At 40.7% G+C, this 25,662-nt stretch overlaps 1 protein-coding gene across 1 annotated transcript in view; it reads right to left on the reverse strand.

Annotated features, from left to right (window-relative positions):
• Nucleotides 1–25,662, reverse strand: part of LOC146822633 (dynein axonemal heavy chain 5-like) — a 971,002-nt gene that overhangs the window by 261,419 nt on the left and 683,921 nt on the right. The window contains exons 63-66 of the mRNA XM_085606815.1: nucleotides 23,783–23,938; nucleotides 19,326–19,508; nucleotides 10,838–11,008; nucleotides 433–811 (exon numbers count right to left, since the gene is read on the reverse strand). Coding sequence (XP_085462941.1) covers nucleotides 433–811; nucleotides 10,838–11,008; nucleotides 19,326–19,508; nucleotides 23,783–23,938 — 889 coding nt within the window. The remainder of the gene's footprint in view (nucleotides 1–432; nucleotides 812–10,837; nucleotides 11,009–19,325; nucleotides 19,509–23,782; nucleotides 23,939–25,662) is intronic.

A 25,662-nucleotide genomic window follows, 5' to 3' on the forward strand; every position in this document is an offset into this window, starting at 1 on the left:
AAACCAGTCTACAAATTGGAAAATATAGAAACTTGTCGCATACAGGGTAAACTGCGGAGACGATATGGAAAAGTATTTGGAGGCGATTGTTTCTTTTCCTGAGCTCACATTATATAATCAGAAAATGTAATCTCATCCAACGTCATTTCATTCAATTAAAGCCAACTTTCACAGCGCTGAGTGTCCCGCCCAATGAGTCCAGCATGAAAGGCTCTTGTTGTCAAAACTCAACAAAACTCTTCAATCAGTGTCTGCTCTATTTTACGATATGAACAATGACCAATCAGCATCATTCATACGAATTAATGCTTATTACCCAGAAGAGAAATTTAAAATGCAGAACCATTTTGACAATTTACTCTTGATGAACTGCCAAGATGGTGCAGAGCCGTTGATCTAAATATTTTCAGACAGTTTTATTGCGAACAGTACCTTTAATCAGCGTCTGAAAGTCATTGTGGGAGATCTTCTTGGCCTGCAAGTCAATCTTCAGAGCCATGAGCAGGGTGAAGAGGAACTTGTGATCCTCATAAAGGCCTCGCGCGGTGTACTTGAAGACTTCGAAGGTGAGATATTCGATGATGTTGGCAATGCGTTTGGAGGTGATCTGGGATTTTGCAGATCTTTCCATGGATATGTCAAAGATGCCCAAGAACTGGCGCAGGGATGTCTGGTACATCACATTTACCAGGCTCATCTCCACGATGAGGAAGTAAAGAATGCTGCCACGAGTAGCAACAGGGCGATACTCCTCACGGGCGGTATTAATTTTCAATTCGGTCTCTGCTGCAATAGTTAACTTTTCATTAATCTGAAATGAAATCCAAACAAAGTGATGAGAAAAAGAATGCAACCTAAAAATGTGTATTATTTACATTTACAATGTGAGGAAGTATCACAAATATTTCTTGGAGATTTACCCATACTTTGGTGCACTGAACATCCGCAAAAGGTTTAACATTCGATTTTTTGCTCGCTCTGTCTCTCTACTTATTTTTATTTTGTTTATTGATTTGTATGGTGCACATTAAAAAATGATGCGTGAAACATGTGTACATCTACACACTGTAGTGTATTATGACCAACTATCTAGTTCACAAAAACATTAGTCATATGCCATATAAAGCATTAGGCATATGCCATATAAGTGTATGTGTGCATATTCTCTGCATTGTGTTTAGGGAACGGTTAAGAAAATAGTAAAATCTATTCATTTCACATGGAACATTTTCCCATGTAATGTCAATCCTTCCTAACACACAATGGAAACGGGGAGAGTTTTGCCACTTTTTCATAATTTGCACACCACTTACTCCTGATCTATTCAGGTGTAAACTTCCAATTACAGATACGTTTGGAAAGGCTTTGGTCATTTTTGTGAGTTTGCACAACGTTACCACCCAGTAAGTGTTTACCTCGTTTACACTACATTTCCCCAACAACTACCTTCACCCACAAACCTACCCGTCCCCTCAACGTACACTCCACGAGGACCGCATTCTATGTATCCTTTATGAAAACTGAAAAATATCTGAAGACTTTGGGGAGGTCCCCCATTTGATGGAACACCACTGACAAAAAAAGTATACAAGCACACTTGGAAAAAGGCCTGTGCATTGAGCCTACAGAGCACAATTGCTTCTATGCAAGGAGAGACCATACAAATAACTAGTGGGAGGTGGGTGATGTTTGTTCTCTTTCAAAACATTCTATTTTTTTTATATGCTTCGTCAACTGCATACATAGTGTTTCAACATTTATGACAAATGCGATGGATTATTGCTTTCACTTGGGCATTTGAGCCAGCTGTCAGGAAGGTCAACCTGGTGTAAATGGATGGTGGGTACATTTCTCCATAAGGAAAGGGTTTTAGGGCGGCAGCTAGCATTTAATGAAAGTCCTGTTAGAGGAGTGCTTTCAGCTGGACATCTTTCACGAAGAAGGTTTTTTTTTTATGATGGGGAGATGGAGTTAAGGTGAAGTCAGCCCGATAGTGGATTAACAAACAGATACAATCTCGTGCAAATAAGTAAATATGGCTAAGGACGACCACACTGTAAAGTTCTCATAGTTGGGTGGCAAAGTAGCGTAGGAACTGCGGGATTTGTGGCTAGATACCTCAATTGGTTAGGGTGGGGGAGGGGGGAGGAGGCTAGGGGGAGGTACATTTGGTTTTTGGTTTGTTTTACCCTTTTCTGTAGTTTTTATAGTATTGCTAAATAAGAAAACTGTGCTTCGCAAAGGGGAGTGTTGATACTGAACTGATGCACAGTGCTGTAATATTGGTGGTATTGTCTGCAGGGAGTGTTCGGCGCACATTGATGCCCGGCCCCAGGGATGTAGGATAAGATGTGCGGCGGAACACCTTGCGGAAATATATTTAGCCGGCCTCAGGGTTGTAGGCGAGTAGCACTGTATGTCACTGACCTTACACAGTCAAAAATACAATTAAAATTTTTTTTTTAAAAGTAAATATGGCTAAGCAGGGCAAAAGGAAGGCAGTAGTATGATTAATAATCTTTGCATTCAATCGAAGTTGTTTACGTGCTGTGGAACGTTGAAACCAGATAACTTTATTGAGAATGGCCTATGCTATTCCAGTCTTATCGAAATGTACACCAAATGATGTTGAGTTTCAAGTTTTCTTCCGTTATCCAGTTACCCATAGGGTCAAGTGGAAACGCAATAGCCGCTCTGCAGGTTGTGTAGATAGCCAAGGTGGCTGAGAGCACTGCTTGTTGCCAGTGAAAGGGAGGCAGCCCCAGAAGCAAGAGGGCAGAGCAGGGATCCCGAAGAAACGTATGGCGGACTATCCTCCCTCTGGAGAATTCACTATATAAGTTAGATAGAGGAGAAGAGGAGTGATCATATGTGACAAGAGCTAATGAAGGAGTGGAAGGAGCTGGGTAAGACATGACGGTGCATGAGGCTTGAGATGGGGGCTTGCAGCGGCCTGTACAGAGAACATAGTGACCGCATTGAGTGTTTGTGGCAGCGTTGGGAAGTTGAAATAGCTGCACATGACGCAAGGAAGAACGAGACAAGGTGTCAAGAGTGGTGATCTCAATGGGGTAACCCACTATCGTGCAGAACCTGGGGATAGGTACAGTATAGGAACAGTGGTTCTGCCACCTGAAAAAACTTTAACTATTATGTTCCCCTTTCCAGATGGGAGTCACAACATATGTGTAAGCAGCACACACCTGAAAAAACAACAATTTGGATTCAACAAATCCTTTTTGTATTTGAAAAAGCAGCATTGCCGGAGATATGGAGGTCTAAACCTGACAAGTTGGGAAATAGATAGACTCTAGGCTGGACCAGGTCTATCAGAGATGAGGTTTTGTTATCGAGCAAAAAGGATTATTTGCTGGTTCTCCAAGCCACTGAGCCAGAGATTTAGGATGAGCACCTGAGCCTTCAACCCTTTGAATATTCTTGAACTCTAGAAGTATATTTGTTGATACCACAAAAATGTCAGGAACAAGACACCAGTGAATTTTGGGACAATTTTGAATACTTTTGTTATCTAATGAAGAGCAATCCGTTGATACAGTCTACAAGGGCATACACAACAGTTTATTGTCCTGAAGAAGACCCCATTGTGATTTTCATGAAACACACATGTTAGTAGGGGTCGAATCGTCGATGTTCAAGAACTAGCCTATTTTCAGCCCAGCAAGATCTATAGAACTGAAGTGGTCTTACTGGGGTTTTCTGTGAATGCTAGAAATATAATGAAGAAATAGTTGTTCCATGTTGATGTTTTGTCTCTTTGTAATATTTGTGGAGTATTGTGGTGTGTATTGTCACAATCTGTCATCAATTCATGTCACTATTGTAAATATCCATGTGTATTTTGTTGTGTATGTTGCATATAGGTATTTGGTTATTTTGTTTAACCTACTCATCGTTCAAATACAGAAAAGATTTGTTGAATCCAAATAGTTGTTTTTTCAGATGTGTGCTGCTTACACAGATGTTGTGAATCCCATCTGGAAAGGATGACATAATAGGTAAAGTTTTTTCAGGTGGCAGAACCACTGTTCCTAAGGTGTCAAGAGTAGCACACCCACAACATGGGCACACAAAAGTTTGTATTAGGAGAGGACTCAGGAGGCACAAAATGAAACATCAGTATTCTCTAAGAATTAGTGTAGAGTTATTAATGGGACAGGGAGACGTTAGAGGGCAGAAAATGGGCCAATGAAAAATCAAAAGTGCGCTCAGCACAGCCATTCCAATCTTACTGTTATTTTCAGTCAAAACAGCTTGAACGCTAATGGTGTCCCCAGTGGCCATATTTGAGCACAATTACACCAGCATCATTTGGACCTGCCTGATTCAACTATAATACATGGCATACAAGCAGAAACGTGTTTCTCCATACTAGCCAACAAGGCATGTGCAAAGAGCTGGATCCCATTGGACCAAAGACTGCTACTATCGGGTGCTGAGTAATCAGTAATTTAGTAATTAATGTACATCCAGGGCCAGACTGGGGAACAAAATGCAGTCCTGGCAAAAATGCTCAAACCAGCTTCCTCCATCTCCTCGTGCAACCTCTCTCATTTGATCCATCCATTTTCTCTCTCTCTCCTTCTCTGCTTTCTTTCTTCTTCCTCTCTGATCACTTTCTCCCTCACTCAACTCTCTTTCTTCCTCTCTTGGGGCTTTCCTGTGCATGCTCTAACTGACCTCGGAGAGCTTAGAAAAGGGACAGAAGCACCAGGAGTAGCCATGGACTTTCAAAACCGGCATCCTAGGGCTTCATCACACCAGGGAAATGCTCAGCGGATTTAATGGCCTGTCCAGCCCTGCCATATCAGAATGCATGTATGTATGCATGTGGGGATGTCTGTAGAGTGCAAATTTTGCTGGGGAGAAAAACACGCTAAATATAATGGAACAATCGCAAGAAATATTTTCGGATGTTTCCACTGAGACAAGGCAAAGGTGGGTACTTTGTAGGGGTGCAAATAATATTGTGGGAAGTGACGTGTCCAGTTCATTTTGGAAGGGCAGGATGGTAGGAGCAGTTCGGATGTTAAAGGGATGTTGCTCCCGACTCTCGGTGCGTAGACTAAGAAGGGTTACCTTCTGGTCTTTTCATCCTTGTCATCCAGTTGGGAGAGGACCTGGATTTGTACCGTGGATTTGATGTTTAATTTGGGTAGAAAGTGTTTCACTCGTGTGAGTTGGTAAATACTGTCTCAGTTTTGTCAACTATATGTTCCTTGAAGGACAGGTCTGCATTGAGGTTCAATCAAAATGGTTTTGCATTTGCTGTCAGCTGGGACTGAAGCCTTTGAGGTTCCAACATATTCCCAGACCTGGTCTTGTAGGAGAAATAGTGTCTATGCTGGGTACAATCCAATCTATACCCCGTTTTCACTTCATCATTCTGCAATAACATGATAAGCTCCCTCATCATATTCGACCACTAGAAGAATAAAGACAGCCCAGTCCCAAAAGATGTTAGTGCATACAAGTGCAAGCCAATTTGTAAAACCCCTTCCACCCACCAACATTGTCCCACAAAACGTTGCTAGGCTGAGTCAAGCTTGTGCATTCAGGGCAAAAGGTAGCAAAAGTGCCGCCATAAAGCTTGTGACAAGCCCAGAAGCCCTGCAGAAAACTGGGTATGGCAACCAATTACTAGATGCTTGCTTCAGAAGACCAACAGCAGACCCCTCCTAGTTGACACAACTCAGGTGAAGAGTTTTCACATAGGTGTGGCAGTTCAAATGTGATCTTCTCTCAAAAAATCTCCACCTTTCTAATCTTTCACAAACATTTGAAAACAGTTTTCCACTTTTACTGTAAACAGGTTTCTTTAAGAGCTTCATTTTATGTGGGTGCAACAGACAGGGCGTCTTCACATGGAAAATGTTTACTGTCATTGATTCACATGCTACATTGACCCATTTTACTGTGTTCAGCCATCGGTGGCTTCAAAATCCTCAGGTCTGGGTCCTAGTTAGTATATTTAATGACATCTCTGGAATCATCCTAAACTGATTTCACAGGATCAGGATTTGTTTAATGTATTCTGAATTGTTAAACAAGCCTCTGATGAGCTGCTATGTTTAAAAACTGACAGACAGCACCACCATGTGTTGGGATATAAAGATGTGCCAGGGTTATGAAATAAGTGCTGGTGCTGAGCCCCGGAGTACACTGCAACAAATTAAGTAGTGCTCATACTGCAACTGAACACCTTGCTAGTTTTTGTTATTCTCTGCGGCTTAGGGTCCCATTGTCTGCCTGTAAATGAGCAGTTTGAAATTTTTGGGGAGTTTAATATAGAGCAAACTCGACCAGAAGGTATGAGAAGCACTTTACATGAGAACCACTTGCTTTACAATCAGACACATATCTTGGGCAAGGGGAGATTAAGTGATTTGTCCAGAATCACAGGATGTTGCCAAGACTCGGACCCAGTTAGCCAGCTTTAAGGTCAACTGCTTAACCCATTAGACTACATCCTCTCAAGCTTGTGTGAACAGTATATGATTACATGCCTGTATTTAAACAGAAACAGACACATTTCGCATAATCAACATCTTTTCAGTAGTACTTAGCAAGAACTATATCTCGTTTTAAAGTTTATAAAGGAATTGCATGGAAAGTTTCTCTTTGCTAAATGTTGAATGGAAATTGTATGGGGTCTTCTTAAAATAAAGTGGAATGGAGTTCTAAAAACCCTTGAAATTCAATGATATCATCTTTGTACTTGACGGTCACTGATTGCAGAATAGGCAGTTACAAAGCTAAACAATGTGTCCTAAAGAAGGGTGTCTAATGTCGGTTATGTTGACATTTCAGGTTCAATTGCAGGACCATCCTAGAAACCTTGTAAAGACTGTAATAATCAGAACTCAATAGTGGTTAACAAATTGGAAAAACCTCGCTGCCCCATTTAACTTTACTTTTCTAGACGGGTGGTAGATTTACTAAAGTTTGCATGGTTGCACGTATGGTGCAACCAGTGCTTGATTTGTAAACCAATAAGTGCTGCACCCACATTTCTTTCAGACGTCTGCAGCCATTGTTGATGTTGGGATAGGTAATAAAAGGGGGAACGAGGTCTGGATAGATACAATTAAAGAGTATCAAATAGTGCGTGTACAAGAGACTTGGGATCCAGACAGCGGTTTCTATATAGACGGGTTTGCTTCTTTTTTCCTACTGGCAAAACCTCAGTCATAGGCAGAGCAAAGGGTGCCTTGTTTTTAAGGTGCACTCCCACTCTGATTTTTTTCTGGGAATAGTCATTTACTGGCTGTTCAATTAGATTTTGAGGGCCTAGTAACTCGTTTGACCGGGCAACCCCAGTAGATCAGCTGAGTGCCGTAAGGTCTTTTTAGGTAGCTTTCGATGAAAAACACAAACTACCTTATTCGGTTATTTTAATGGGTAATTTTAACCTACACTTATGCTACTTGGGTTGCTATTATTCTGAAAGTTCTCTTGGAATAGATCCTAATCGGAAGGAAATATGCTTGTCGATGTTATTGCAGGTTTTAATTTGGTATCCACAAGAGATGGTCTGGAAGCGTCTTTTATTCCCACATTTAGGGGTAGAGGGGCCAACACGGTAATTGATTATATGTTTGTCTCAGCCTCCCTAGCCCAATTCAAACATTGCTTTAAAATTCAGTGGTCCGAGTTTAGGGACCACAACCTCCTAGCTCTACACTTGAAATGGGGCAAATCAAACACACTGTTTAAAGCCGCTGGCCCAAGCAATAATGAGAGAGTACGACATGACCAGGGGTGTAGGCTAAAATGGAGCAAGGACCCATATGATTCTTTTTTTAACTCCCTCTATGCCACCTGCGACACTGACTTTCAGCGATGTTTGAATGACTCTTGGAATGACGTGCTCCTGCAGAATGCACATGGAAGAAATAGCGAACACATTGATAATAATTTTAGGGCTAGCAGTAGTCAAAGGATTAGTACAGGCGAGAGATGGTTTGATTCTAACTGTTCAAAAGCCCATCAAAACCTATTAAAGGCCATTCAGAAAATACCCAGGGATAGGACTGAGGTAGCAAGGAGTCAGAAAGATTATAAACATGCTATTTTAGCCCGTAGGAGATAGATTAAGGAGAAAGCCTGAGAGGACCTTTTTCTTCTCCCCACCCTCAGTGATAGTGCAATGTTTTGGGAATTGTTTAATCGCCCCTATTTTCCGGAGCAGCTAACAGGGTAGTAAACTGCACAACCCCGCAGATGCGTGGGTTAAGCATTTCAACAGAAATTTATGGTAGGCTGGCGGAGACCGGGCCTACGTAACCCTTGGGACAACTGAGGGAGGATCCCCGCTTTGTTTCATAGAAGAGGAGATCGAGGCTGCCATAATAGCTATGACCAAGAATAAGGCCCCAGGGCTGGATGGGATCCCAGCCAATTTATTCAAACATGACCCCTTCAATTGGTAAAAAATCCTAACACATGTATTTATTTAATGCAGCCTGGAGGAAGGTTCCCCTTGCTACTTAGCGAAGCTCCGTGATTATCCCTGTATTTAAGAAGGGTGATAAGTCAGACTCCAGATGCTATAGGCCGATTCCCCTTTTTGATTTGTCAGTTAAGGTTCTGGGTAGGGTGATTCTGCCCAGACTGTCAAACTGGCTGGAACAAAATGATACGATGTCTTGCCTGCATTATAGGTTTAGGCAGGGCAAAGGCACACTCGATCAGTGCCTTAACCTTCATTTGATAATCGGCTAATACACATTGGCCAAAAGAGGGCGGATGCACTTGGCCTTTATGAACTTGTTCTGGGCCTTTGATGTCTCAACAGAGCTAAATGATGATCCATGTTAATCGACATGGGGTTTGATCGCAATAGTGTTAACTTTTTACACAACCTTAACCAATACCTCACAGCAGCAGTTATATTTAATCAAAATGGGTCCCTCATATCGCCTATAAAAATAAACAAAGGGGTGAGGCGAGACAATATTTCGGGCTTGTTACTATTCACAATATACATTATTAATTTAGGCTCATCCCTGTGCACAGCCACCTAGTACGTGCCCAGGTGGGTTCACAGCTAATCCCAGCTCTTATATATGCTGACAACACTGTCCTGCTAGCTAGAACTGTGGTCGGCCTTTAGCAACTCCTTAATTCCATCATAGAGTTTATGGCCTCTATTGACATGGATACAAATTATTCTGTCTACCATAGAATGGCTATTGGCTGCAAGAATAAATTTCAGAGGAAAGTTATTTGCGGGAATCAGAAAGTGACCCGAGTCTCCACCTTTCCGTATTTGGGGGCCATCTTTGATGAGAGGGGATACTGGGCCCGCAAAGAAGGTTTAAAAGAAATCTGATGGCTAGGGAAGTAGTACTCAGTATTTGACTTTGCGAGAAGACTGGGGGCTAGACTCATACATACAATGGTTAAAGTTTATCAAGCCAAATGTCTATCCATTGCAAGCTACGGAAGCGATTTATTGGGCTATAAGGACTGGGGAGAGCTACAGAGAGTAGAAAACGATTTTCTAGGAAGATTGTGGCCAATTCCCCAGCCGGTTGCTACTTTTATAGTTCACGAAGAACTCAGGTTGGAGAACATCTCTGATAGGCTGGCAGTTTCACCTCTAGTTAGATGTTTTAAAATTTGGTTGAGTACGGAACTAGAGCTGAACCAGGTTATTATAAGAGAGTGTCTTTCCCTGGACAAGGCCACACTATACCATGATTGCATTATATTAACGCCTCATTAGAGAATTTGGGATGCCCCGCTGTATATTGGACGCCTGAAATGATCAACAAAAAAGATCTACAGTGGATTAAGAAGCAATTAGATTAGAGTAAAAGCCATCAGAGAAGAATGAGAACTCCAAAAAGCCAGAGTTGGGGCCCTCATATTTTTTAAATCTGATATATCTCTGGAATCCTATTTGAGTACGGTTACATAATCCCATCATCACCTTTTTTAACCTGTTTTAGATTGAATATCTTGCATTGGCTTTTAGCTGAACCTCAGGGTTACCATAATGTGGAAGAACAGGGGCCTTCCTTGTTCATGCGATAACTTTTCACTCAAGACACTATGCACTTTATCTTTTTGGGGGACCATTACAGCAACATGTGACAGTGCTTTATTTTACCTTTGCTTAGAGGGAAGGGATTTTGGCATCCAAACCCTGCCCTGATCTACCTGAAAATGCTGCAGCTGCCTCTAGTGTGTTTTAATGTGCCTTGTTTCTTGGTGGATGCTCTTAGAAGTAGGAAAAAGTGCTTGAGTTGGTGATGCTACATGCAGGACCTTTAAACGTTTTATCTCTGTATTGTAATCATCGTGGACAGGTACAGGATATGAGTTTTATTTCACATTTTGTCCTTTTATGCATATGATGTGCTTTTTTGTTTTTTATTTACCGAATTAAGATTTTTGATGATAATTGTCGGGATTAACAAATATGAAGTCTTGATCCCACCTCATTCCTCTTTCTTCCACCACCATTCCCTTTCATTTTACTCTTGCAGGTTCTGTTTTTCATCCCTGCTTGCTCCCCCTGGGACAGTTTTTTGTTTCTCTCTTCCACTCCATTTCCTGCTTTTGTATTTTTCTCTTTCTTGGTCTAGGTCAACGTATGATGAGGAAAAGCAAGTACAATTCCCAAAAAAGGAGTACCTGTGGGCCCTGCTTTTAGCCATCGGCTCAAATTAAGCACTGGATGCTGCACTCAAGGACCTTTATAATGTATAGTAAATGCGTTCTACATTTTTTGGCGAATTGCGCCAGGATAGCACTTGCACTAGACTTTAGTGAATCGTCCTTTATGTATCTATCCCAACATATTCTGTACCTCTTCAGCAGTTGCTTTGGTGATTCTCAGAACCTCTATAAGAGACTCGTCTTCAACCAATGAACCTTCGGTGCTGGTGAGACGGTAGAGAAGATTGTCTTCCAGTTCTTGCATTTTCCTTTTGTTGGATGTATTTTCCTCCATCAATTTGACTCTTTCTGCCTCTAATTCCTGCAAGGAATAAAACAAGTTAAACTCGGATGGATTCTAGAATTCCTTTGCATTACAGTAGAGCAACATCAAACCCACCTTCCAAAACTGTAAGAGAAAAAGGAGTTCAACATAAGTTGTTTAGGAAGGAAGCAACTCAAGCCTACCCTCTATCAGCTATGTCAACTGTGTAGAAAAGGTAAAACAATCACAAACAAAATACTTTTAATGCATGAGTCAATTTACATGCTAGGCACTTGACAGTTTCTCACACAGGAGAACACAGACAGAACATTAATCATTCTATTGAAACCGTTTAAAGCACAGTAACAAACTGACTTTCCATAGTCATCTGAAAAATGTGCTCCAACTATGGATCTATAGGGGATCCAGTACAATTAATACACCTTGTGTCTGAATTCAGTACCAACAAGGTGGTGTTAAAAGCATCCTGGAAGATTAATGCACACCTTTTCAAAAGTCAGAAAATTAAGAATACCCCTAATTGAAAGGAGGGACTTTTAACATGCTTTTACTTTATGCAAATAAAGATGGACAACGTGATGCAGCCATAGAGAAGCCATTTCTGGTGGAAGACAGGTGCTTTTCAGCTGAGAAACAGAATTACTTTTGCACAGATCTTACTATTGTTAGGACAGTGGAGTTACGAATATCGAGTATGGAATATCGAGATACCAGGATATTGTAGCCAACATATCAAGGAATAATATATCAAGGAAAGTAAGTATATGTAGGTTAGTACAGATGTACTATTCTTAACTTATCATTGATAATTTTATGTGAATTAGGAATAGAACATCTTTTACTTATCTATATATACCCATCTCCTTGATATTTTGGCTACGATATTCTGGCATCTTGATAGTCCAAACTCGATATTCCAGATTACAATGCTCGCAACAGATGAATGTTGAGAATGTGCCATACTTAAGGCAATCATTATGTGCGAAACCGGGTATGAACCACCACTTCACCAGGCTGGGAATTGAAGTCAATGATGATTTGAGGCGGGAGATACGATTAAAATTAATTTCAAGAAAGTGATATTGTAGAAAGAGATGAAAACGAGCAGTAGTTCATGGAGCATGGGCTTTGAGGTCCTCTTGCAATTCTGGTGCACTGTGGAAAGGCCAGTGACCTGGAAGCCGAGCGAATTCAGAGAAAAATACAATTGCTGCTTAAATATATGATAAAATATTAATGTAAAGTTTCTGAAAAACTATCCAATTCAGGTAGCTTGGCCTTTTGTGCTCAAACACTGGTCAATAAACATTTTATTTTCTGGTCTGACATTCTGTTGAAACTACAGGTCTAGCACAGTGCATCCTTGAGAGGTACACACGTTTGACCTTGTGTTGCTTGCAGTTGTAAATGTATACACAAGAAATTAAAAATGTTTTCATTTATCCCTTTGAGTGGCAACCTTTCACAAAAATAATTGCAGGACAATTGGATAAGCTTAGGCTCCACAACTGATTGTCGAGATAGTGATGTCTCTCTAGGTCCAATTTTGTCAAGGTTGATTTGGTTATCAAGAAGTTCAGAAAAAGATAAGTCAAGAACTAATGAAGGGGTAGTCCACGGGTCGTCGTAATCAATGCTTTCCTTTGCGCTATGGGCATAACAACTGGGAACCACAGATCAAACACCAATCACAATTGTGGGAAATGTCACCAGGAGAGAAAAGACTTGATTGATTTGTGGTTAAAAAGATGATCGAAGGGGAAGAGAAGTTGGAAATGTAAAAACATTCAGGGTACCATTCTAGAGTAGCCCTTGATTTGTCCAGATGGTATAGAGATAAATTACTTGAAAATGTTCTTATTCCTTTTGCTGGTTTGCCTGTTTTAAACTGGATAACTAGGGTGGGTGATCTTTTGGCTGCAAGGATGATAGAATGGAATAAACATATGAATGTAAGAAGCGGCACTTGGGTTTAAGATAACCATGTCTAACAAGTCCAAGCACACAAGGCAATGCAGATTCTGTCTGATAAGGGCTGACCAGGTGTATGTATAGCCCAACATATTGGAAATAGAGGACTGCTTGTGCATCAGGGTTGGAGGCACTTGTCCTTTTTCAAATTCAACCATTGTGCTGAAACGTTGCTGGGAGAATCTTAGCGTGGACTAAAGATAATTTTATGTACTAATTTTAAGTATTGATGCAACGTTAGAGAACGCAGAAGCAGGGCTGTTTGGAAGTGATAAGGCTATAAAATCATGGAAGTACAATTATTTTAAGTAACATGTGTGCACACTTTTCACATTATCACATGGAAAACCTGGAGAGAAGGGTACCCTCTCATAACCCATGAGGTTATCGACGCCCACAGAAACCCTTAGAGAAATGTTACCACTTGCATGAAGGCTCGTAAGGAGTGGCACTGTAACATGGTCACATTTGGAAAAGTGTTTATAAAAACATGAAAAAAACATTGATACTGTTGGTGTTATCCACCATGTGGGGGTTTTTAGAGCAAATTTAATTTTAATAACAAAGACAAATCTGTTCACACCTGCGAGGCTGCAGCTTGTCATGGACAGGGAAGGACAGAGGCAATCTCACTCATTGGGTCAGTACTGTGTTGTGAGTCTGTGTCTCTAAAGCACATGTTGTTTAGTAGAGTTACAGTCTTGGAGTTGATGGAAGTGGCATACACTTTGGGGCCAGGTGGGAAGGAGAAGAGTGTAGTTGAAGCACAGCGTCCTGTATCACCTGGTTAAAGCACTCACATTTTACCTCATTTTAGCCTGAAAATGGTATTTACTTTGAAGAAGATGAGGAGTCAAAAGGGGTCGCAATACTATTTGCAGTTGTATGGTCCATTTTGGACAATGACAGCAGGATAACCCATAGGCTGGTTGGTGTTAGAGTGTATGGGTTATCCTGTTGTCATTGTCCAGAATGGACCATCTAACTGTAATCAGTATTTCGACCCCTTTTGCCCTCCTCATCTTCCCCAAATGCCATTTTCGGGCCAAAATGAGGTAAAATGAGGCATGGCCCTCCAGACAACTGCCAGAGAAATCCCTGAGTTGGCTGTAATTCTGGTGCCAGGTGAACTCACCTGTGTCACTATTTGGAACATCTATTCTTACAATGCACAGATTGCCATCAGTCTTTTTAAAACACAAGCCAAGTTGCAACATATTTATGTATTTATATTTATTCTATTTGATTTCTATATTTGGTGTCTCCAATTATATTTCAAGGTCTTTGAAGGTCTTTCCTCTTCGGAAATCATGATCATAAATGCATGTTTTTGTTTTTGTTTCAAAGACTTTATTCGACCGCCAAGGATTATAAAAGCACACATACAAAAAAAGATCATATATAAAGCCATCCGATACAAGTCTATAAATACCATACAAATTAAAAACCTCAAAAGCACATATTTTATACTCCTGGATCTGCTGTAATTTGTACAAAACTCAATGGAAGTTCTCAAATTCACCCTATCGCAAAGTGCATGACTGGTATAATTTTATAAGAGTGGTACTTACAACACCTATGGTCTGCATAAAGCTATGGGAACACAATAGCTGCGTAAAGTGCCTTTGTACAACAAATAAACAGAAAAAAGCCGGAATTTCAAACCATTAAAAGTGCAGTCGAAAAAGCGCAAGTAGACACAAAATGAAAATCCATAGTGGCACAATCACCAAGGAACATAGCAGCATGTAGTACAAAAATAAAAGAGGATGTTTCGCACCAGGCCTTCCCACATAATCTAGGGGTTGCAGATAGCTAGCTCGGATACATTTTGAGTGCCAAATCCAAGCAGCCACATGGAATCTTGAAACTGCACAAACCACCAACCTAGAGTCATCAGTCCTTAAAATCCTAAAGACCTCCATGTGCTTTCTAATGCCCAAGGTCCTGCACAAGGGCAATAGCCATATTTTCCTGCGCTGGCCATAGGCAAGACAGAAGAAAAGAATGTGGAGGATAGTCTCCGAGCATCCTGTGCATGCTGGACACTCATCTCCCACATGTTGCACACCATCCCACTTTGTGGAGAATGTTCGGGTGGGTAAGGACTGGTACATAATCTGTAAAAACAGTTTCCATGCTAGAGGAGGTTTAATTTCATCAATCTCCTTTTCATACAGAGGAAGCATTTAAGGTAGAGAAATTCTGTGATTAGGGCACATTTTCTCCTGCGTAAGGTCTTCGCAGATACAAACTTCCAACAGGCAGATATGATAGCCATTTTGAAGACTGAGTTGGATTCCTCCAGCCTATCCCATATCCTTTCCAACCCCAGCTTCCTCAGTGAGGTTCCAACGAACATTAGCCATGGTAGTTTGTGGGCACCAGGGGTGGCCAGAAGATCCTTAAGGCATACCCTATAGACTCCTAGAGTGGGTGAAGTCCAAAGGCTATGCCAGTAAAGCAAAGGCCTGGACTCAGCCTTCCAGGAGAACTTACTGAATGCCAGATCGATAAAAAATGAAGTCAAAGGCATACTTTTTGGAAGAGCAAAGAGGGACCTTATAAAATAGTTTTCTGCTGATGATAAGATGTAACAAGTTACATGGCCCCAAATCTCAGAGCCATACAAAACAGCACCCAGAGCCTTTACATTGTATATCTCAAGTGCTGGTGCGACTCTCTTTGAGCAGGATTTATTAAAAATCTTTTTTACTCTTGTCGCATAGTGAGGTAGTGAGCAGTGAGATTGTTGGATAGGCATAGACCAATCCAGGTTTGATGAGAGACTTATCCGTAGATAATCAAAATGGAGAACCTGTTCATGGGTTCATTGTTAGCATACATCTGGCATCTGTAACATTTACTCTTTGCGGGATTAAATGATATAAACTTTGTTTTGATGCTATTTAGCTCCAACCCGCACTCATAGCAAAAATTAATGAAGTCACTCAGAAGCTGTTGTAGGCCTCTGAGCGATTTCAAAATCAACTGTGTCATACGCAAAAAGCAGAGCAGGCACTCCCTTGCCTTCCATTGTGGGGGAGTCGCAACCATCTCTGTCAAGCCTGTCCACCACATCATTTAAATACAATGAAAACAATGTGGGGGCCAGGACACCACCATGCCTGACCCGTGCAAGATTGTTATAGGGTCGATAAGTTTTCCCAGCCCCTCAACCTAACCTTTGCATTATTGCTTTCATGCAACCGGACAAGTATTGCCATTAGATTTTGTGGAATGCCCATCTTGTCCATAGTCGGCCAAAGCTTTGCCCAGGGGACTAGGTCGAAGGCTGCACGCAGGTCAACAAAGGCAACACAGAGTCGATCCCTGTTGACTGCTGCAGTCTTCCAATACAGACAATTGAAACTAAAAATCTGATTGATCATGCTAGTGTCTCTTCTGAAACCTGCTTGGAATTCCGATATTACATTGTTGTCCTTGATTCAGTCCTGAAGGTCCATTAGGACTTGCCTACAGAGAGTCTTCTGTGAGGCATCAATCAAACTAATAGGGCGATAGTTGCTTGGGTTAGTATGCTGGTCCTTCTTATCGATTGAAATAATATCCGCCTTCTTATCGATTGAAATAATCTCCGCCTTCTTATCGATTGAAATAATCTCCGCAGTGTGCAAGGTGGCAGGAATCTTCATCCCCCTCAGAACAGAATTTGAAAGATGATTCATGTATGGGCCCCAGACTTCCAGGTAATAATCATGTACTGCCTCTCTTAATTACCATTACAATGGTCTTTGTACAAAGCATTATAAAAGCACATTCATGTTCAAATGTAAGTATCAGAAACGTATACTTTATAAGCATTGCTAAAGCGATCCATATTTGCATTATTTAAAATATATAATTTCACACATTATAAAGGATACAACATGACAGTAGTTTCAATTCTTGATCTTTCAATGCCTTCTGAAATTTTGTAATTTTTTTTTGCAAAATAGTTTGTACAAAGTCAAACACAAAATAACAGATTCTGGAATATTTCCCCTGATGCTTTTTGGCGGTATTCTGGTAGACGCGTTAATGGTTAATCGCTGATCCACTGAAATCAGTCTCTGCACTTTCATTGGTGCAGAAGTACTTTGATCTGCAGGGAACACATTTGCCTGAAGGTCCAGAAAGCACAACGGATTGGCAATTAACTAAAATAAAGCAAACAACAACCAAGCAGAATATGATGATCTAAGGCGAAAGCTTAATTAGTAGTCACTAAAAGGGCCATCGTTACAGCAAGACATGCCCTGTCATCATGGAGCTAGAAGTAGAAACGCTCCGGCATGAGTACATTTTTCCATAGGCCATCATCAGTTTGCTGAGTGAACTCTTTCTTTCTTTTACATAACATCAAATCAAACAACTCACATTATGTTAGGTGTGATGATGTTTATGTCTAAAGGTAACAGAGGGTCAAAACCAATTGTGCCAAATAATTAGTGAAATAAGTTTTTGTTTTGAAAATTATTTTTAGTAGATAACAAATCTATACTGCTTTACTTTTGTAATGCTATACTTTTATTAGAAATCGTAACACCACCCAACTCAAATACAAACATTTTAAAGATAAAATATTATGTGTGGTCAAAAAAGTGGAAAAGGTAAAGAGAAATTCAAATTGTGTCAGGTTTTTGGTATTTAAAACCAAAGTGCTTGTGGTGAGGCTTACTTTGGGCTCCAAATAAGTTACTGTGAGGTTCGATCAACTTTAATCTGTAGTTATCTAAGTCAACATGGGTGTGGTTGGACATGGGACATAAACATGACTTCCATTTTGCTCTGATCGTCTAGAATCATGGCAGCTAGTTCTAGTTCATTTTCTTTTTTGGGTATGCAGCAGACATGTCTCCAGGTGGATCTTCCTTTCAGCAGTGTATAATGAACAGATAGTCATAAGATATAATAATACCGCATCTTTTCCTGGGGGAGCTGCATTAGCAGATGTCAGACCCATCATATTTTGTCTCCATACTCTCTCTAATACTTTGTAAAAGAGACAGTTCAGCCTAGGTTTCATAAAACAGCCCAATTTGTCATTAGGCAACTGCATTAAGTAGAATTGTGGGATATTTGTTTGCCTCAAAGACACCCTCCAGTGCCATATCTTTGGTGCCATAGGGCATCTTGTCAGGCTCTAGTTTGCTATTTATTTTACTGTTTGCTTCAGTAATTTGAATCCTTCCTTTCCAGATGAAGATTTTTTCTTGAAAGGAATTTAAGATAGGATGGTAGATCTAGGCTTCGCAATTTCCTGGTAGAGATAATTTGTAGATTGCTGGATTCAAGAACGGTATTACCTTCTAGCATACATCAATAAAGCTGAATTTGGCCGACTGATTTTTCCAGTCAGAGGCAAACAGTGACTTTATTCCGGTCTCAAGTGTCCAATATGTAAGTTATATTCCTAGAGAGTTGGCTAAGTTATTGAAGGCACCCTTCTTAAAGTGTCCTAAAAGACTTCTAAGTTTACTGTTAGATCTATTGTGGATCCAAATCACTGGAAGATGAGAAGTAGTTAGTAGACAATGAGAGAACAGATCAATTTGTCTCCGACACATTCTACAACAAAATGATATAGTGTGTATGCACGCCTTTGCATATGTTTATCCCCTTGTATTGTCTAAAGGCACAATAAAGAAGGTGAGGGTAAATGTCATGGTGCACACATGCATTTCATAAAATGTACCTAGAATTCAGCCATCACACACACACTTGCCTCGGAATTCCTGCCATCCCTTCCCCCAAGTTATAAAAAAAATGATCCATTGCCCTTTGATCTCCGATCGCTATCAACACTTTGACTGTCAACTAAAAAACAACCTCATCAGCATTCCTCCTCTATCGAATTAACCAGAATACTCTATGTCCTGCTTAGCCCCTTTATAGCCTTTGGCTCAATTCAGCTCGATTGAAAGATAGCACACCCATGAATACTTCATAGCAAAGCTATTTCAGGTCTACAACTTAAGTTTAAAGTGGATGTCAGCTATTGTGGCTTCTCCAAAACTTATGTTTCGAAAAATCTGAAAAGTGTAAACAATCGTGTTATCAATGCATGGTCTACTGTTCAATTAAAATACTGCTGGCAGGCTAGAAAATGGAAGCGCTATGCAAATGAACCTTTAGTATCAGTGATATCCAAAAGTTCATACTTTAATCCTGTCAAGAGAATTCAAGTAGAAACAGTTGCTGTTGGCCATAGGGAAAAAACATGGCAACAACTTCAGCACAACTCGATTTCGAGTATTGAAATGCTATTGACATATCACTATGGAAGAAAAGCAAGAGGGAAAAGTGAAGTTATGGAGGGGAGATATTCAGACTATGTACAGATATGTTGTATCATCCAGGGCTGCAATGTGAAAGTTACCTGCTTTTCTGTGAGAATGACCCGGCCGAGCAGCTGATCTTCCAACCCCTTCATTGTGACAGTGAAATCAATGACGGCTGTTTTTGCGCTAATCTCAGGGGTGTAGGCAGGATTTGCCAATTTTGTTGTTATATAGAGCGTGAATCCTTTCATGACATCCACCTCTTTGTCACCAACCTTAACCTACAAAATAATTGTTTGAATATTAAGGTTTTGCTTCTATCAGGAGATACTAATACAGGCATTCTTATGTTGATAGATAGTTTTAGCTCTTTCCACTGTCCACTGTCCACCTTTATCTGGTGGCTCACAAAAATCATTACATTGCTGCAGGGAATTTGTAACAATGCATGGCAGAGAAAACTGAAGGACAAAGAGCAATATAGGAGAAAACTGAAACACGTTGATAAATGTAGAATATAAATAACAAAGACAAAACATCATAAGCCTTAATGAAACATTTATTTTATGAAAGCATCACACATTGGTTATTCCATTAAATCGTGACAAAACACATGACCTGCCCCAACAAGGACAATGTGACATCAAGTGAACGTTCAGAAATGGGTCCTGCGTGTGGAACATCACTTTATGGGAAATAATTAGCACCCCAAGACAAAAATGGGAGATAACTGCTTAACTTATTAGAGCCGGCCTATGTATTGCTGCATACATACCTATTAAAATGAATTAATTGTAAAATTGTGAGGAAATCTTTAGGGTCCTTCTGGTCCAGTGACATGTTCCCTAGTAACTTACCAGAAAAAAGTGCAACATTCCTGGGTAGGCTTACTAGCCAGATCATCAGAGGCCAAATCTCTGCCACACACCACAGAATTTGATGGCTTTCAGAAACAGTAAATGTGCCACTTTGTTAAAGTTCTCAGGTTATATTTCGGAAAAGAATAGTGACGCAAAACACAAGTCCTCTACTGAATAGGGGGACATGTGCTGATAGTGTTTCAGCACATTTACTACTGGTAAATGTCTGCTACTCATTGACATATTTCTCTACAGTCCGCAGAATCATCTGATATGTAGCTTTGCTAGATCTGGCTATAGTTCTTTCACCAAAAAGGATGAACCATATTGTCTAGTCTAGTAAATCCATCTGTCTTTAAGTCGTCACACGCAGTGCTCAATTTGTAAAAAGCGAAGTGCCAGGGCTTTCATCAGGAGGCCACTGCAGCTTGCACCAGACGCTGACCCTGCCATGCTGCCAATGATAGTAACAACACAACTAGTAACCATCACGCTCCTACAAGTGTCACAATTCGTACTATTCCAGGCTCCCAAAGCTATAAGAATGGCTTGGGTGGCAGATAATGGTAATTTTTAATGTATATTGAATTAATAATTAACCGTTGTTGTGATCATCACTAAATTAACCACACAGCACCGCCTTGTGGCGGTCTGTCACAGGCACTGGTGTTGACAATTAAGTGCTGGTGCCAAGCACTGGAAACCAACCGGCTCAAATTAAGCACTGATTGTACTAAGCACATAAACCAGCCCTGACAAATTACCCAGACAGGCCACAGGTTGGGAGGTGGGGGTGTTAGCGAGAAGCAGCACTGCTTCCACTTTAGCACTGCTGCCGGTTTTGTTAAAGGGGGGCTGATATTGCAGAAGTGCGGCAAAACCGGCCACCAGTAACAAAACTGGCCCCCACCTCTAGAAAACCGACCCCCACCCTTCTATGGCCCACCAGGAAAATGCCCGGTCAGTCTGGCCCTTGTCAAAACGCTCTATTCAAATCAATATTTATCTGATTTCACTATTTTTAAGTGTGATTACGTTTGCCACGTAGATATGTTACTATGTGAAACTAGCACATTAGAAATGTGAACTATTGCAAGGTGTTGTGTAAAAGGACAAGTATCCTTTTAAAGGTCAGGCATTCTAGTCAGTCTTTCAGGAGGTGGAGGTGTGACACCCCCTACAGAATCTTTCAGATGTTCCAAATAAAACTTATAGAGTTCAGTTATGCTTAATTTGAGTTCTATTTAATTCTCTATAATCAAAGGACCAATAAGAATGTGCTATTTATTGAGCATTGCTATTTACTTAAATTGATTCAGGAAATGTGGAGTCACCAATCTATATTTTTGTGCGAGGCACATCACTTTATGCAAAACAACAAGAGTTCTATGTAAAGTTTCCTGGTCAACGAATCATCATCCGTTATTGTTCTGAACTTTTATTTCTACCCTATGAGGTGAGGTGGTGAACATGGACGTGTTTCTCTTTATAGTTTGTAGATATTTTAATCCTAGATACCCAGTACAAGCCTGATTCCCAAACCCCTTTGACAGACAGGAATATATATATTGGCCAACCTGCTGCATTGCATGGAAAGATCACCTCTTTTACTGAAGTCTTCTGAGAGCCAGTAAGGAGGGAACTATGCATCACCCTTCAATGAGCTCCAAGGAGCATTCATAATGGAAAAAACATTTTTTCTATGTTTAATTAAATTCTTTCTATAGTTTTCGCCTTTTAAGGAGGATAAGGTCACAGCACTTATTTTGTCACAACTGTCTGACATTCATATATGCTCCCACACCATTCACAGGAACCAAAACCCCAATGACAACGTTCACATACTTCTAATTGCCAAAGGGAAAATAATAACGGATTGAATTCCTTTCCTTTCATAAAACGTTATTTCGGTCGAGCGACCATAAAAGTGTGCATAGAAAAACAGTACATTAAAATTCATGTCACATTAAAATTATACAGTAGTTACCATACTTGTTTACATGGATCTAGTTACCTAGTACCTACAAGGATCTAGCAGTAGAAACGAATATACAATGACACCTCACCTATATACAATAATTCTTGAGCTCATATAGGTTGAGTAATTACAAAGACAAGGGCACTGGCTGATGGAACAAAGCCCTGATAGAAGCCCATGAATATTAACAGACATGGTCCAAATAGTATAAAATTGTCTAATAATGTAAAATAGCCATGCAATGTCAGTTCCTTAGTACACGTTATGACTAAATAACACCAGACAGTGACTTATACTTCTAAAAACATGCCGGCTTAATTGGTTTTTTGTGGATTGAAGCTAGTGAGGAATAAAAATTCTTTGCGGGACCTACAGTTTATGAGAACAAAATTAATTTTGTTACTGTTTGTTCTTATCTACAAACTTCCAGCGCCTGCGCCACATAGAGGTCAAGAATCGCGATACAGCAAATACAATGGGTCTGCAGGTGTCGTATTTTAAAACTCTGAATGCCTCTGCACAGTGTGCAAACCCTAACTTCCTGCACAGAGAAACAATCCAAGATTTCCTTGCTGATTTATAGGCTGGGCAAAAAAAGATAACATGAAGCTCAGATTCATCCTCCCAACTGCAGGCTGGGCACTCCCTCCGGACTGCGCAAGTCCATTTACCGGAAAAGGCGCGGAGCGGGAGGGTGCCCACTCTAAACTGAACATAAAGTTTCCTTGTCAGGGGTGGATGGATATCGTCTAGAAAAGCCTCAAATAAATATTTCTCCTTCAGAGATAGGAATTTAGCTGTCAATTGTCCAATGGACGGGTTCCCTAGCACCTGTGCTAGCTTGCTCATTCTATAGGCATTCACTAGATCAGAACTGGAAATTGAAGGGCAAGCTTCCTCCGGGTTAGTCCACAGGCTCGGTTTGCCCAGCCTGCTGCATTCTGTTTTTTACATGAATGAACCAGGGGATTTTTACCACACCAGGAATACTCAATATCTCCTTCAGTTCGGTTCTGTAAACAGTCAGCTCAGATGTCACCCATAATCTGCGCCAGAACGTGAGGGGTTTCAATCCTATTTCCTCCCCAATTAGTCTGATCCCCAGGTCTAGCCGGAATGGGATGAGAGGAGTGCTGGAAGGGAGACCCAAAATTTGCCTCATAAAGCTATTTTCGAATTTACTCAGAACTTGACAGCAGCAGTGCCCCCATAATTCGGCCCCGTATAGTGTCGCACCTCTGGCTTGCATCTTGTAAATCTCTACTACATGGCCAGCAGGTTTGGAGGAAGAGTTTCTTAATAATTTAATTCCACAATTTAAACTTTATGTGAGATCAAGGTAAGTATTCTGCAATTTTATAAAACATGAATTTAAAAAACTGTAAAGTATTAGCTGAGTGGCAAGGTTTGGGTATAGACATTTTAGCAATGAGCAGCTCTGGTTAATGCACTATAGAGCTTGCAAAGATATTCTGCAAGCTTTCAAAAGTAATCAGGTACGAAATACAACATCATGAGAATAAATTTATAAATCGGGTACTGAGAATGAAAATATCTTATCAGAAAAACGATGAAAATAATATGAATTTGCTTAAGTCGTTTTAATAAAATAATTTTGAAAACACAATTCTCTACAGTGAAAATCTTATACATTTATCAATACTACCACTGCTTTCAATTTAGACATATCTCGTCAATGGAAACTTGGTCAGATTACCTTAAAAGTTGATCCTGACTTTATGAAGTTCTTTTCCAAAACATTGTCAAGAGCAGGATCAAGTTCTTCTCCAACGTCCTCTATTAACAGGGGTCTGCCCAAGGAAAGGCAATCTTCCAGGTGAGTTCGGAAATATTTGTGGTTTAAAGATGTAACCTGTGTATATAGGGTTGACATAACTCATAAATAACGGGACCTGTGCTCCTTATCCAAAAAGAAACATTACAAAAACATTAGTGAATGAAGCACTCTAACAATATTTCCCTATATTCCCTTATATTTAGTCTTAATAGCTTTGCAAACAATCCTGAAAATAAAGAAAACATGGACTGATATGACACCCAACCCAAAATCCATTCTTGTAGCCACCATTATCGAAATCCGATATACAGATAGCTTTTTGTACATACGCCACAACGGCCTACGCATTTCACAATAAACTAGGGACTCAGTCAGCACTTTGTGTTACTGCACTCAGCAGGATTATGAGGTTGCGAGCAATTTCCTTCTGTGTTGGCATTTAGAAAAGAAGCATTGGCTAAGCCAATAGGTGTCGCCTATGAAAAAGTTATTGGCTTTGCCAATATGTTTTATCAATGTTCTACCACAGAGTGGTTGTTGTGCAGCATAGCTAAAACTTAGGAGGGAAAGGAAGAGTGGCATGGAGCGAGTGTCGTAGAGTGGAGTGTTATGGAGTCGCGTACAGTAAAGTTGAGTGGCATGGAGAGGAGTGGACTAAAGTGTCATGGAGTACGTTACAGTGTTGGGGAGGAAGTAGAGTGTCGTAGAGTGGAAGGGCATAGAGTTGAGTGGTGTAGAGTACAACACACTGTCAGAGTTGAGTAAAGTGGAGTGGCATAGAGTTTCGTGAAGTGGTGTAGAGCAGAGTGGAGGGGCGTAAAGGGTGTTGCGTACAGTGAAGTAGTGTTGCAGAGTAGAGTGGCATACAGTAGAGTAGAATGCTATACAATGGAGTGGTATAGAGTGGAGTAGAGTGGAGTAGTGTGTCATAGAATAGAGTGGAGTAAGTAGCATAGAGTGGCATAGAGGAAGTTGCGTAAAGTGTCGTAGAGTGGAGTAGTGTCATAAAATGGCTTAGAGAGGAGTAGAGTACTGTAGAGTGGAGTGGCATAGAGTGGAGTAGAATGTCAGTGAAGCAGAGTTTAATGGAGTAGAGCATCATAAAGTGGAGTATCGTGGAGTGGCCTTGAGTGAAGTGGCTTAAAGTACAGTGGCGCAGTAGATTAGCGTAGAGTACAGTGGTCTAACATGCATTGGTTTTAATTAAAGTGTTGTAGAGTGCATTGGTGTAGAGTGCAGTGACAGAGCAGTGGCACAGAGCAAAGCAGTGCTGAGCAGATTGCAGTACCATAGAGTGCAATAGTGTAGAGTGGAGTGGCGCAGAGTGAAGTAGAGTGGCGTAGTGTGAAGTGCATAGAGTGGAGTGGTAAAGGGTAGAGTGCAGAGGTGTAGAGTAGAGTGGCATAGAGTGCAGTGGCGTAGAGTGCAGTAAAGAGCAGTAGAGTACAGTGCAGTGCCACAAAGTGCAGTCATGCAGAGTAGTGTGTTGGAGTGCAGGGTCATAGAGTGCAGAGTGGTAGAGTGGTGCAGACAGCATTGACTTAGAGTGCAGTGGGGCAAAGTACAATAGAGTAGCATAGAATTCAGTGACATAGAGTATAGTGGTGTAGGGTGATGTAGCACACAGTGGCGTAGAGTGCAGTGGCATAGAGTAGAATGTTGTACTGTATAGTGACATAAAGTGCAGTGGTGCAAAGTAGTCAGCATAGGTGCAGTGGCATAGGGTGCATTGGTTTTGAGTAAAGTGGTGTAGAGTGCATTGACGTAGAGTGCAGTGGTGTAGAGTAGATTGTTTCAGA

The sequence above is a fragment of the Triturus cristatus genome, chromosome 5_2, assembly GCF_964204655.1.
Source record: "Triturus cristatus chromosome 5_2, aTriCri1.1, whole genome shotgun sequence".
Lineage (NCBI taxonomy): Eukaryota > Metazoa > Chordata > Amphibia > Caudata > Salamandridae > Triturus > Triturus cristatus.